This window comes from Ammospiza caudacuta, chromosome 23 (assembly GCF_027887145.1).
Source record: "Ammospiza caudacuta isolate bAmmCau1 chromosome 23, bAmmCau1.pri, whole genome shotgun sequence".
Classification (NCBI taxonomy): Eukaryota; Metazoa; Chordata; class Aves; order Passeriformes; family Passerellidae; genus Ammospiza; species Ammospiza caudacuta.
Window position 1 is genome coordinate 5,908,840 of NC_080615.1, and position 12,424 is coordinate 5,921,263.

The 12,424-nt window shown below is 39.4% G+C and overlaps 1 protein-coding gene across 2 annotated transcripts in view; it reads right to left on the reverse strand.

Annotated features, from left to right (window-relative positions):
* Nucleotides 1-8,778: 8,778 nt before the first annotated feature.
* The window catches only part of UBASH3B (ubiquitin associated and SH3 domain containing B), an 80,122-nt gene continuing 76,476 nt past the window's right edge, over nt 8,779-12,424 (reverse strand). For both annotated transcript variants that reach the window (XM_058819038.1, XM_058819037.1), the window contains exon 14: nt 8,779-9,855. In XM_058819038.1, coding sequence (XP_058675021.1) covers nt 9,718-9,855 — 138 coding nt within the window. In that variant the 3' untranslated portion in view covers nt 8,779-9,717. The remainder of the gene's footprint in view (nt 9,856-12,424) is intronic.

The following is a 12,424-nucleotide window of genomic DNA, read 5'->3' on the forward strand; positions in this document are numbered from 1 at the left end:
TTATTGGATTAAAAAAAAAAAAAGTCAATTGTGGAAGTGGCAAGGCTGCCTAAAAACCCATTTTAAATGCCTGGATTATAAAATTGACACTTGTGGATGTGGCAAGGATGTGGCAAGGCAGTTTGAGAACCCATTTTAAATCCTTGCATTAAAAAATATCACTCGTGGATGTGGCAAGGCTGCTCAAAAAAACATTTTAAATCCCTGGATTATAAAAATGACACTTGTGCATGTGGAAAGGCTGCTTGAAACCCATTTAAAATGCCTGGATTATAAAAATGTCACTCGTGGAAGTGGCGAGGCTGCCTAAAAACCCATATTATATCATTGGATTAAAAAAAAAAAAAAAGTCACTCGTGGATGTGGCAAGGCTGCTTACAAAATTCATTTTAAATCCTTGGATTAAAAAAATGTCACATCTGGATCTGGCAAGGCTGCCTAAAAACCCATTTTAAATGCCTGGATTATAAAAATGTCACTTGTAGATGTGGCAAGGCATCTTAAAATCCATTTCAAAATCTCTGGATTATAAAAATTACACTCCTGGATGTGGCAAGGATGCTTAAAACCCATTTTAAATGCCTGGATTATAAAAATGACAGTTGTGGATGTGGCAAGGCTGCTTGAAAACCCATTTAAATTCCCTGGGCTAAAAAAACCAAAAATGTCACTCGTGGAAGTGGCAAGGCTGCCTAAAACCCATTTATAATGCCAGGATTATGAAAAAAAAATAAAAAACAAAAAAAAGTCACTCGTGGAAATGTCAAAGCAGTTTAAAACCCATTTTAAATGCCTGGATTAAAATATGTCACTCGTGGAAGTGGCAGGGCAGCTTAAAACCCATTTTTAAATCTCTGGATTTAAAAATTGCACTCCTGGATGTGGCAAGGCAGCTTGAAAACCCATTTTAAATGCCTGGGTTATAAAAATAACACTCGTGGGAATGGCAAGACAGCTTAAAAAAAAATATTTAAAATCCCTTGATTAAAACAATGGCGCTCGTGGATGTGGCAAGGCAGCTTGAAACCGATTTCAAATCCCTGGATTTAAAAATAAAAAAAGTCACTCAGGGGTGTGGTAAAGCTGGTTAAAAGTCGATTTTAAATCCTCGGATTGAGAAATGTCACTCGTGGAAGTGGCAAGGCAGCTTAAAACCCATTTTAAATGCCTTGATCATAAAAACGACACTTGTGGATGTGGCAAGGCAGTTTGAGAACCCATTTTAAATCCTCGGATTGAAAAATGTCACTCGTGGATGTGGCAAGGCATCCTAAAATCCATTTTTTAAATCTCTGGATTATAAAAATGACACTCGTGGATATGGCAAGGCAGCTTGAAAACCCATTTTAAATGCCTGGATTAAAATAAAAGTCGCTTTTGTGGCACTGTGGCAGATCCTCCTTTGGAGCCGCTCAGAATTTGGTGTGGACTGTTACAGTCAAAATAAACTGAATTTAATAAGATAATTATTTATTTTAGAAGCTGTGTGTGCTTGAGTGAAGTGGACAAAATTAATTATAAACCAATGGTGTGTTTTATTCCTCTTTTATTAGGATCTATTTCCATGAAACTTCGGGTGCATCACTCAGGGGGAATTTGGTTGATAAATCTGTGGTTTTTGTGGTCATCGTGAATCAATTTTACTGCAAAACAGAGCTGCAGGTCGTGAATTTAAAACAGGATTGAAAGAAAAAAAAAAAAGAAATAAAATTGGGTTGGAAGCAAAACGAATAAAATTAAAACTTAGATTAAGAAAGACGTGTGGGAAAAGTGAGTTTGGTTTGAAAGTTGTGGCTTCAATTCCAGAGCTGAGAGTGAAATAATTCCGGGGAAAATCTGAATTCCGAGGGAAAATCCCGTCCCTGAGAGCGGGAATTGGGAGGATTTTGTGCCATCTGCCGTCAAGTGAGCGAATTTCAGCCTCAGGAAAAAATAAAAATGCAGCTCAAAACTCCACCGCACTCCGGAGGAAACGTGAAATAGGAAGGGTGCTCGGCACTTCCTATTTAATAAACTTTATTAAATCACCTGCGAGATGTTTTTGTCTGAATTCGGAGAGTTCCGTTTAATGTGAGAAGCAAATTAAAACGCCGTGGTTGTTTGAACAGCTGGCAGCACTCAAAAAAATGAGATTAAAAGCAACCACCCACCCCTAAAATAAAAAAATACAGATGTCACAGGTAATCACAGCTGGTTTTGGCAATACAATTATTGGGGTTTTTAAACAGCAAGCTTCTTTTTTTTTTTTTTTCCCTCTCAAATAAATACAACCAAATAAAAACCAAAATCCGTGATAAACAGAATGATACAATGAGGTGAAAACGAAACAAAAATAAAACCGAAGGAAAGGGGGAAGTTGGCTACAACGAGTCTGAAGAGATGAAAGTTGAGGAAATACAGAAATAATGAGAAATAATGCAGGAACTGGCTGAGAGTTGAGGAAATACAGAAATAATGAGAAATAATGCAGGGACTGGCTGAGAGTTGAGGAAATACAGAAATAATGAGAAATAATGCAGGGACTGGCTGAGAGTTGAGGAAATACAGAAATAATGAGAAATAATGCAGGAACTGGCTGAAAGTTGAGGAAATACAGAAATAATGGGAAATAATGCAGGAACTGGCTGAGAGTTGAGGAAATACAGAAATAATGGGAAATAATGCAGGAGCTGGCTGAGAGTTGAGGAAATACAGAAATAATGAGAAATAATGCAGGAGCTGGCTGAGTATTTTCTGTTGTGGGTGATGAGGAGTCCCTGGGGATGAATTTGAGGAAGTGGGGAGCAGCAAGAAGTGATTTTGCAGCCAGGCCGTTAATTAACAGCCACTGCTAATTGCATTTCTTCTGTTCAGTGACTCCATCCCTCCCACCTGTGACTTCCTCTGCGCCTCTTTTGAAAGAAATTAAACCAACCCACAAACCCAGGGAATTACTTGGGGATAAAATTTACCAATCTCTTTGAATTCACCGGGATTTCACAGCAGAAGAGGCCCCTGGCCCCTGTCTGAAACTGTGAAAAGGGAAATACCAAATTTTTACTGAAATTACCACGGTCTGCATCCTCATTTTGCATAAACAAGCAAAGCTCTGTTGACTTAAATCTCAATTTAATTTTTTTTTTTTTTTTTCCCTAAGCCATACATTGCAAATTATAAAAATTAACTTTATTCTTGGCAGGCTTGCAGCTTTTTTTTTTATTATTCCTTAATTGTGGAGAGAAGGAAAAAGCTGGGAATTGATGTTAGAATAAAAGCTGGGATCTGATGCAGCTCACAGTGAAGGGGAAGATTTTGGAGTGCTAAAATTTAATGTTGTGGGACAAACCACGGGAGTGACATTAAATCCACATTAATCAGCATTAAATCCACATTAATCAGCATTAAATCCTCATTAATGGGGTGAAAATGCAGCAGCAATCCTTTTGTCTTCTCAACTCTCAATTATAAATTTAAAAGGAATATTTTTTCTCTTTTTTTCCACCCAAAAAGCCCTTTTAACACCGCTCAACACAAAACCCCCAAGAAAACTCAAAATGCTGAAGAAAATAAGATTTTTCTCCCTGACACCTAATTCAAGACAAGACCAAAATTGTCAAAATATTTCCCCAACATCCAAAAATATATCTATCTATATATATTTTAAAGAAGAGTATTTTAACATCTACCTCCTCAACCAGAACACCTTTTTTATTTATTTCTATATTTTTTATTTATTTCTGTATCAAAGAGCAGCTGACACCACTCAAATTGTACATCCAGCTTTTGCTCCCTCTCTGTTTAATGCTCCTAAAAATCTCCTTTTAATATTACTCAACTCCAGCAGGATCTAAGATAAATAAATATTAAAACACAGCAATATTTCCTGCCCCAAATTTTTACACAAAAAAAAAAAAAAAATCTGGAGAATTCACACGCCTCAACAACCAAATTTTTTCTCAATTTTTTCAGTGTGATTGTCAAATATTTAATTTAATTTTTTTTTTTTTTTTTTTTGCACGGAGGACAACAAGCCAGAAATGCTCTTCAGAATGTCTGTACACAGCAAAAAAAATAATTGAAATGACAATTAAAAACGAACCTGACAGCAATCAAACCACACAGGAGCAGGTTGGGGTTTTTATTTTCCCTGTCCTGAATTTTCTCCCTGACTTTTCAGTTCCATCCCTGCTGGAATAAAGCTCTTATCAGCGGCCTAAGGGGTGTCACACACTCCTAAAAGTAGAAATAATGGGATTTTTATCCTGTGGATTGTGGGAATAGCTGGGATCATGGCCAGGATGGGCTCAAAACTGAGCTCAGCCCCTCTGGGTTTGCTCCTGCCCAATTTTCCCCTTTTTTTGGGGGTTTTTTTCCATTCCAATTTTCTCCTTTTTTTGGTTTTTTTTTTCCATTCCAATTTTCTCCTTTTTTGGTTTTTTTTTCCATTCCAATTTTCTCCTTTTTTTGTTTTTTTTTTTTTTTTCCATTCCAATTTTCTCCTTTTTTTGGGGTTTGTTCCATCCCAGTTGTTTCTCGTCTCTTGGAGTTTGCTCCCTCCCAATTTTTTCTCCTCTTTTGGGGTTTGTTCCATCCCAATTTTTTCCTCTTTTGGGGTTTTCTCCATCCCAATTTTTTTCTCCTCCTTTGGGGTTTTCTCCATCCCAAATTTCTTCTCTTTTGGGATTTGCTCCATCCCATTTTTTTCTCATCCTCTGGGGTTTTTTTCCATCCCAATTTTCTCCTCTTTCGGGGTTTATTCCATCCCAATTTTCTCCTCTTTCGGGTTATTTGATTCATCCCAATTTTTTCCTCCTTTTTTTGGGGTTTTTTCCATCCCAATTTTCTCCTCTTTTGGGGTTATTTCCATCCCAATTGTTTCTCTTTTCTGGGGTTTGCTGCATCCCAATTGTTTGCCCTCTTTTTGGGGTTTGTTCCACCCCAATTTTCTCCTCTTTTGGAGTTTGCTCCCTCCCAATTTTCTCTTTTGGCTTTTGCTCCATCCCTTTTTTTTCCCTCTTTTGGGGTTTGTTCCATCCCAATTGTTTCTCCCTCCCAATTTTCTCCTCTTTTGGGGCTTGCTTCATCCCAGTTGTTTCTCCTTTTTTTGGGGTTTATTTCCATCCCAATTTTCTCCTCTTTTTGAGGTTTGCTCCATCCCAATTTTCTGCTCTTTTGGCGTTTGCTCCCTCCCAATTTTCTCCTCTTTTGGGGTTTGTTCCATCCCAATTTTTTCCTCTTTTGGGGTTTTCTCCATCCCAATTTTTTTCTCCTCCTTTGGGGTTTTCTCCATCCCAAATTTCTTCTCTTTTGGGATTTGCTCCATCCCATTTTTTTCTCATCCTCTGCGGTTTTTTTCCATCCCAATTTTCTCCTCTTTCGGGGTTTATTCCATCCCAATTTTCTCCTCTTTCGGGTTATTTGATTCATCCCAATTTTTTCCTCCTTTTTTTGGGGTTTTTTCCATCCCAATTTTCTCCTCTTTTGGGGTTATTTCCATCCCAATTGTTTCTCTTTTCTGGGGTTTGCTGCATCCCAATTGTTTGCCCTCTTTTTGGGGTTTGTTCCACCCCAATTTTCTCCTCTTTTGGAGTTTGCTCCCTCCCAATTTTCTCTTTTGGCTTTTGCTCCATCCCTTTTTTTTCCCTCTTTTGGGGTTTGTTCCATCCCAATTGTTTCTCCCTCCCAATTTTCTCCTCTTTTGGGGCTTGCTTCATCCCAGTTGTTTCTCCTTTTTTTGGGGTTTATTTCCATCCCAATTTTCTCCTCTTTTTGAGGTTTGCTCCATCCCAATTTTCTGCTCTTTTGGAGTTTGCTCCCTCCCAATTTTCTCCTCTTTTGGGGTTTGTTCCATCCCAATTTTTTCCTCTTTTGGGGTTTTCTCCATCCCATTTTTTCTCCTCCTTTGGGGTTTTCTCCATCCCAAATTTCTTCTCTTTTGGGATTTGCTCCATCCCATTTTTTTCTCATCCTCTGCGGTTTTTTTCCATCCCAATTTTCTCCTCTTTCGGGGTTTATTCCATCCCAATTTTCTCCTCTTTTTGGGTTATTTTTATCCCAATTTTCTCCTCTTTTTGAGGTTTGCTCCATCCCAATTTCCTCCTCTTTTGGATTTTGTTCCATCCCAATTGTTTCTCCTCTTTTTGGGGTTTGCTCCATCCCAATTTTCTCCTCTCTTGGGGTTTGCTCCATCCCAATTGTTTCTCCAGCCCAGTTGTTCTTCCCTCCCAATTTTCTCCTCTTTTTGGGATTTGCTCCATCCCAATTTTTTCTCCTCCTTTGGGGTTTATCCCATCCCAATTTTCTCCTCTTTTGGGGTTTTCTGCATCCAAGTGTTTCTCCTCTTTTTGGGGTTTTCTCCATCCCAATTTTCTCTTTTGGGTTTTGCTCCATCCCAAATTTTTCCTCTTTTTGGGGTTTGCTCCCTACCAATTCTTTCTGGTGAATGGCCAGTACAAAAATCCCAATATAAAAGGGGAAAAAACCCTTTTATAAAGGGTTTTTATAAAGGGTTTTTATAAAGGGTTTTTATAAAGGGCTTTTATAAAGCCTTCTGAAGGGAATTTAACAGCACAAACCTGTGGACACAGGTGGATTCCAATAATCAAAATAAAGGACTAAAAACCCAAATCTGAACCTCCTAAATCCCTCAGATTTGGTTGGAAAAGGCTTCTTTTATTCCCACTTCAAAGAAATCCCTCCCAGCTTTTGTTGTGCTGACTTTTGATGCCCAAACTTCACCTGTAACCAGTATGAAATTTGGAATTTTTAATGTACAGAATTTTCCTGAATATCAACCCATCTCTTATTTTCTTTAATATCAACCAATCTCTTATTTTCATGAATATCAACAAATCTCTTATTTTCCTTAACATCAACCAAATCTCTGCACAATATCCAGCACATTTTGAGCACTCCCATCTTTGCTCAGAGGAACAGCAGAGGCGACCCTGGACTCATTTCCAGCCTTGGGGAAGGATTTTTTTGAATTTTTTGATTTTCCTGTGAGGTGCTGAGGGTTTGGGGGTTGTGCTGATTTTTGATGCTCAAACCTCACCTGTAACCGGTGTGAAATTTGGAATTCAGAATTTTTCACATGCAGAATTTTCCTGAATATCAACCCATCACTTATTTTCTTTAATATCAACCAATCTCTTATTTTCATGAATATCAACAAATCTCTTATTTTCCTTAACACCAACCAAATCTCTGCACAATATCCAGCACATTTTGAGCACTCCCATCTTTGCTCAGAGGAACAGCCTGCAGAGGTAACCCTGGACTCATTTCCAGCTTTGGGGAAGGATTTTTTTGATTTTTTTGATTTTTCTGGGAGGTGCTGAGGGTTTGGGGGTTGTGCTGACTTTTGAAGCTCAAACCTCACCTGTAACCGCTGTGAAATTTGGAATTTTTAATGTACAGAATTTTCCTGAATATCAACCAATCTCTCATTTTCCTTAATATCAGTCAACCTCTTATTTTCATGAATATCAATCAATCTCTTATTTTCCTGAATATCAACAAATCTCTGATTTTCCTTCATATCAACCAAATCTCTGCACAATATCCAGCACATTTTGAGCACTCCCATCTTTGCTCAGAGGAACAGCAGAGGCAACCCTGGACTCATTTCCAGCCTTGGGGAAGGATTTTTTTGAATTTTTTGATTTTCCTGTGAGGTGCTGAGGGTTTGGGGGTTGTGCTGACTTTTGATGCTCAAACCTCACCTGTAACCGGTGTGAAATTTGGAATTCAGAATTTTTCACATGCAGAATTTTCCTGAATATCAACCCATCACTTATTTTCTTTAATATCAACCAATCTCTTATTTTCATGAATATCAACAAATCTCTTATTTTCCTTAACACCAACCAAATCTCTGCACAATATCCAGCACATTTTGAGCAATCCCATCTTTGCTCAGAGGAACAGCCTGCAGAGGTAACCCTGGACTCATTTCCAGCTTTGGGGAAGGATTTTTTTGATTTTTTTGATTTTTCTGGGAGGTGCTGAGGGTTTGGGGGTTGTGCTGACTTTTGAAGCTCAAACCTCACCTGTAACCGCTGTGAAATTTGGAATTTTTAATGTACAGAATTTTCCTGAATATCAACCAATCTCTCATTTTCCTTAATATCAGTCAACCTCTTATTTTCATGAATATCAATCAATCTCTTATTTTCCTGAATATCAACAAATCTCTGATTTTCCTTCATATCAACCAAATCTCTGCACAATATCCAGCACATTTTGAGCACTCCCATCTTTGCTCAGAGGAACAGCAGAGGCAACCCTGGACTCATTTCCAGCCTTGGGGAAGGATTTTTTTGAATTTTTTGATTTTCCTGTGAGGTGCTGAGGGTTTGGGGGTTGTGCTGACTTTTGATGCTCAAACCTCACCTGTAACCGGTGTGAAATTTGGAATTCAGAATTTTTCACATGCAGAATTTTCCTGAATATCAACCCATCACTTATTTTCTTTAATATCAACCAATCTCTTATTTTCATGAATATCAACAAATCTCTTATTTTCCTTAACACCAACCAAATCTCTGCACAATATCCAGCACATTTTGAGCACTCCCATCTTTGCTCAGAGGAACAGCCTGCAGAGGTAACCCTGGACTCATTTCCAGCTTTGGGGAAGGATTTTTTTGATTTTTTTGATTTTTCTGGGAGGTGCTGAGGGTTTGGGGGTTGTGCTGACTTTTGAAGCTCAAACCTCACCTGTAACCAGTGTGAAATTTGGAATTTTTAATGTACAGAATTTTCCTTAATATCAATCAACCTCTTATTTTCCTTAATATCAGTCAACCTCTTATTTTCATGAATATCAATCAATCTCTTATTTTCCTGAATATCAACAAATCTCTGATTTTCCTTCATATCAACCAAATCTCTGCACAATATCCAGCACATTTTGAGCACTCCCATCTTTGCTCAGAGGAACAGCAGAGGCAACCCTGGACTCATTTCCAGCCTTGGGGAAGGATTTTTTTGAATTTTTTGATTTTCCTGTGAGGTGCTGAGGGTTTGGGGGTTGTGCTGACTTTTGATGCTCAAACCTCACCTGTAACCGGTGTGAAATTTGGAATTCAGAATTTTTCACATGCAGAATTTTCCTGAATATCAACCCATCACTTATTTTCTTTAATATCAACCAATCTCTTATTTTCATGAATATCAACCAATTTCTGCACAAATCCAGCACATTTTCAGCACTCAGAGGAGAGGAATATCCTGGTGCAGCCCGCAGAGACAACCCTGGACTCATTTCCAGCTTTGAGGAAGGATTTTTTTTGAATTTTTTGATTTTCCTGCGAGGCGCTGAGGGCTTGGGGGCTGGGAGTGGAGCAAGCACGAGGTGCTGAACAAGGCTGCAAAAACAGCAGTGACAAAACCACCCCAGCATCCTGCCTGCCACATCCTCATTGTCCCCACAGCGAAAGTGTCACCAGAGCTCCTTCAAGGTGAGGAAACCAACCCCGAGCTGTGCAAGAGCACTCGAGCTGTATTTTAATTTATTTTTCTCCCCCCTCAACTCAGCCCGTTTTGTTGTAAAGGAGCCGATTCGCAGCTCATTTAAGTTAAAAAAAGACTTTTTGCAGGGCCGCGGCCGTGTGGGATGCGCGGGACGGGTGAGGAGGGTTTTTCCTGCTGGCAATAAAACACAAGGAGGAAGGTGATGAAGAGGAGGAAGAAGAGGCATTGTCCAGCTGGGCAGGGCTGTCCTTGCTGGTGCTCCTACTCCTGCAGGAGCGTTTCTCTCCAGTTAAAGCCCCCGGTGGGTCCATGGGTGAGAGGGAGGATGGGGGGGTCTGTGAGCTGCCACACGCCGGTGTCCCCCAGCTCTTCACAGGAGCAGAAGCCCAGGTAGGGAATCTGTGAGGAGAGAGGTGGGAATTCAGGAAAACAGCAGGGATTGAGCTGGGTAATCCCAAGGGATCCATACTGTGATAAATAGGTATGATTCGTGCTGATAGAAATTGAAACAGTAATCAATAGTGATACAGTAATTAATATTTGAGAATAATAAACCAGGTAATAGTTAAAAGTTGTAATGCCAAAGAAGAGAGGGAAAGGAGGGGCTCCACCCACCCCCTGTGGGATCTCAGCACCTCAGGATGGAGGTGCAGAGTCACCGAGACCACCCTTGGGGGGCTCGGAGGTCCTGGAATGTTGCCAGAAGTGTCTGGTGGCTGCACTTTGATCCTGCACGGGAGACACCTGTGTGAGGATGGGAGGATCTCACTGGGGTAAATGGTGAAGGGATAAGTTAATTAGAGTGTGAGACACAGGGTTTAGGATTTCTGTACAGGGGGGTCTGGAGAAGCAAGATGGAGGAATTGGGGCGTGTCCTGTCCTTCTTCTTCTTCTTCTTGGCCTCCATCTTCTGTGGTGGTGGTGGCACTTTGGGATTGGTTCTTGCTAAAAGTGCACTGGTTAATAAGGGTGAAAGGCATTGGGGAAAATAGGTAAATATTGTATACGTAGTTTTGGGTATAAAGATAAGTGACCGCCCCGGGGGCTCTCAGTGTGCCCATGGCTGGCTGCTGTGCAGACCTCTGTCGGGCCAAGAGAAAATCTTGTAGATAAAAACTAATAAACACTGAAGACCGAGAAAAAACCTGAAGACTCTTTTCGTCCTTTGGAGCGCGGGCTGGCCAAGACCACCCCGAGCCTTTCCAGGCCATCAGAAACAGCCGAGACAGCGACAACCCCCCATTCTCAGCAGATGTTCTCAAAGACCACAGGAAAGAAGCTGAAGATACAGTTGCTAAAAATGACCAAGAACCTGGTTGGGTCCAAGAAAATGCTAATTGTAAGGGACTTATTGCTTTGATATGTAGATGCAGTGATACGTTATTCTTGGCTTACATTGTACTGGCTTGGTGCGCATGTGTAACCCAAAGGTGAATTAAAGGACAGCGAAGAAGACTACAGAGCCTTCATCAGTGACCACCCCCAAAGACTTGTGCGACCGCCAAACCGAGTGGTGGTGTCGCAGACATTTCTTCACAGAAATCCTTTCTTTCGGATTTCTGTGTCTTCGGGAGGTCAGAGGCCTCAGAAGGGAAGGTAAACAATTATTGTCAGATGCTGTGGAATGTAACAGGGGTCTCTTGATTGGCTCATTTTCTATGTTTATAATTAAGGGCCAATCACCAGTGCAAGCTAGGGGACTGAGTCCTTGGGCAAAACTTTGTTATGGATTCTTTCTATCTATTCTAGCTAGCTTAGCAGCTCTGCAAACCTCTCTGTATATTCTATTTAGCATAGTCATAATGTATTCTATATAATATATAATAAATCAGCCTTCTGATCAAGAAACAAGATTCACCGTCTCTCTCTCACCAGCAGCGACCCACTCAGGCGTGGTAATATGGTGGCACGTGCGTAGTAAAAGTAGTGAAGAAAGTAGAAACAGAAAAGTGACAAACCGAAAATAGGAGGAGATGGCATTGACACACGGCATGTAAGAAGTGATTTCCACTCAGCAAGCTCGTACGTGAGGTGGCAAGGGTCACTGAACCCTGCCCTCCGTACCCCGCGGTTGTTTTTGCTTATGCACTATTATTTGAACCAAATTATCCCTTGTTTATATATTTTCTAAACTATTTCATTCAAATTGTTACTACTTTTAATATTATTTAGTTTTTTTTAATGATGAAATAATTAAGCAAACATAACAATACCCATCCCAGGGGTGAGACCCTGCTGGGCCACTCCAGGATTTCACCCTTTTTTGCTCTCTTTCCCTCTCCCAAAGTCCATTTTCAGATGGTGATTGACAGGCTGCGCACCACAAAAAAAAAAAAACCAAAACAGATTATACCCTTGGAATGTGGGTTTAAAAATGTAGTTTTGAATGGAACGTAGCTTTAAAAATGTAGCTTTAAGAACGCAGTTTTAAAAATGTTGTTTTAAGAAGGTAGTTTTAAGAATGTAGGTTTGAATGCAATATAGTCTTAAGAATGTAGCTTTAAAAATGTAGTTTTGAATGGAATGTAGTTTCAAAAATGTAGGTTTAAGAATGTAGTTTTGAATGGAATGCAGTTTTAAAAATGTAGTTTTAAAAAGGTAGTTTTGAATGAAACGTAGCTTTAAGAATGAAGTTTAAGAATGTACTTTTAAGAATGTAGGTTTAAGAATGGAGGTTTGAATGCAATGTAGTTTCAAAAATGTAGGTTTGAGAATGTAGTTTTGAATGAAATGCAGTTTTAAAAGTGTATGTTTAAGAATGTAGTTTTGAAAGGAATGTAGTTTTAAGAATGTAGTTTTAAAAATGTAGTGTTGAATGGAATGTAGTTTTAAAAATGTTGTTCTAAAAATGTAGCTTTGAATGGAATTGTAGTTTCAAGAATGTAGTTACGAATGAAATGTAGTTTTAAAAATGTAGTTTTAAAAAGGCAGTTTTGAATGAAATGTAGCTTTAAGAATGTAAGTTTAA